Source organism: Triticum aestivum, chromosome 1A (assembly GCF_018294505.1).
Source record: "Triticum aestivum cultivar Chinese Spring chromosome 1A, IWGSC CS RefSeq v2.1, whole genome shotgun sequence".
NCBI classification, from domain to species: domain Eukaryota; kingdom Viridiplantae; phylum Streptophyta; class Magnoliopsida; order Poales; family Poaceae; genus Triticum; species Triticum aestivum.
Window position 1 is genome coordinate 324,806,369 of NC_057794.1, and position 2,138 is coordinate 324,808,506.

The window sequence follows — 2,138 nt, forward strand, 5'->3', positions numbered from 1 at the left end:
TTTCGAATATTATTATTTGTTTTTAAGCGTAAGATATTTCACGTACTAATAACCTTAGTGAAACCTTTAATCACCCTTCCAAGGTTACAAAAATTGCTTGTCATTTAACTAATTTTGGCACCAAGATCTAATCTAGGATAATAGTAATAACTAATAACTACTCAATTAGTAGTAAGAACGAACCCCGGAATATTACTTGGATATGCTCACCAAGGTGGAGAAGGGAATATATGTCGAAACTTGGTATCGCATCATTCTCGACCTCGTATGCATATCAATTTGTGTCGTGAATTGTGCCGTCTGACATGTATATATTGGCGCGAGATAGTTCTACTTTCAACAAATTATTTGCTTGCTTTCAATCTATTCAGATGCATTTATCGGCAAATTTCGTTATTTCCCGTCAAAAGAGTGAGTAGTATAGATGTTTGATGAAATCGCGTAGACAAGCAACCACATATTCTTCCACTTTTTCTGCGGAGAGCATCAAATTGATGAAGGAAAAAAGGAGAGGATTAATAAGCTACTAACAATTACATTATCTCTTTACACTTGGATCATAATTTTTCATCATCATCATCAACATGGAATTCGTCCTCCGATCGATTCTCCCAGCCAGCACAAACCAAACCAATGGAGAACAACCATGCATAACAAACCCATACGTACGGGAGATCGATCGAGACCGGAGGGCGAAACAAACTATCCAGCAGCATACGGGAGAGAACTACTCAACGAACCAACCCTAACAAAGAAACAGCAAGAGATCCAGCGGCCGACGACGCGTCGCCATCGTCACCGTCACGCGCGGAAGCAGCCGACGAAGCGCGGCAGGTGGAGGTGGCCGTGGGCGTGGGCGGTGGCGGCGCCGCAGTCGAGGTCGACGAGCTGGTGGCCGTGCGCGCCGAGGTCGCGGTCGATGAGGCGCTCGACGTGGACGAAGCGGTCGACGCGGCAGGGGATGGCGATGGCGCCCTGGTGCCTGAAGCCGTACTCGCGCTCGGCCTCGTCGAGCAGCGCCCCGAAGAGCGGGTGCTTGAGGTGGTCGAGCGGCACGGCGAAGCGGCGCTGCTCCTCCCCGTCCGCCCCCACGCGCACCGTCACGCACCCCTTGGGCGCAACCATCTCCGCCCTGTGCTGCTGCTGCTGCTGCTGCCTGAGGTGCATCGGAGGCGGCGAGGACCGGAGAAGAGTTGTTGAGGAAGGAGGAGGAGGGGGGAGGGAGATCGGGATGCGGGGTTTGGGTTAGGAAGAGAAGGGCCAGGGGTCGGAGCTGGAGATGGCGAGGCGGAAGACGGTGAGGGAGGAGTCGCGGAGGGAGGTGGGCACGTTGGACATGGTTCCTAGCTACTCCACCTTGCCTGCTTCCCTTTCTTTTTCTCTGGTGCGGAGGAGGAGGTCGTTGTTGGCGAGGAAGAAGAGGGGAGGTTGGGAGGCGAGGGAGCCCCGCCTTTTATAGCGGCCCAGGCCGGGAGGAGCCCCTGTGCGGGGCGGTGCGGGGTTGGTGACCTGGTGGTGGCCGTTTCCTTCCCGTGCCCGTCCCGTCTCCGTTACCCGAGCGAAGGGACGAACCGGACCCGTGGAGACGCGACCGGCCTCGCGTGGGCGCGCGCGGCTGGGCGGCGTTTCTTTGGGGAGAAGGAAGGGAGGGGAGGTGGTCGGGTCAGGTCAGGTCAGGTCAGGCCGGGCGGGCGGGCGGGCGGGCGCGTGGCCGCTGCGGCTGCGGCTGCGGTTGCGGCCAGGGGCGGCCGATCTGGGCTCGGATGAGGATGCAGGCCTGGCGCTGGCGGTTACGATCTGCCTGGCTCGGTCTTGGGACTCGAGAGTTTGTTGCGTATTCTTTTCTCGCGTGTACTGTTTGTTCTCTCTTTCTCTGTCGGTTTGGGGTTGACTTGGCTTGGCTGCGAGGAGGAGGAGGAGGCCTGTGTGCTTGGGATCCGATCGACGGGAGGAGGATAATAACGGAACAGGATATTCTTTCTGGGGCTAATAACGGTTCGGCCGGATTCTTTGGCCAAGACGATGAGGTGTTCGTTCGTTCGCTCGCTTGCAAAGTTTGCAAGTTGACCGCAAATATTCTATGCGGGCGTCACCAGCTGTACCGGATTCAGACAGTTGCATATATGTATTGTATGACA

At 55.6% G+C, this 2,138-nt stretch overlaps 1 protein-coding gene across 1 annotated transcript; it reads right to left on the reverse strand.

Annotated features, from left to right (window-relative positions):
- Window positions 1–491: 491 nt before the first annotated feature.
- Window positions 492–1,171, reverse strand: LOC123048633 (auxin-responsive protein SAUR32; the record flags this gene model as incomplete). Its single annotated transcript, XM_044471693.1, is given in 1 exon segment — window positions 492–1,171. A coding segment is annotated over 1 exon segment (366 nt). The 3' UTR covers window positions 492–801.
- Between the last annotated feature and the right edge of the window lie 967 nt (window positions 1,172–2,138).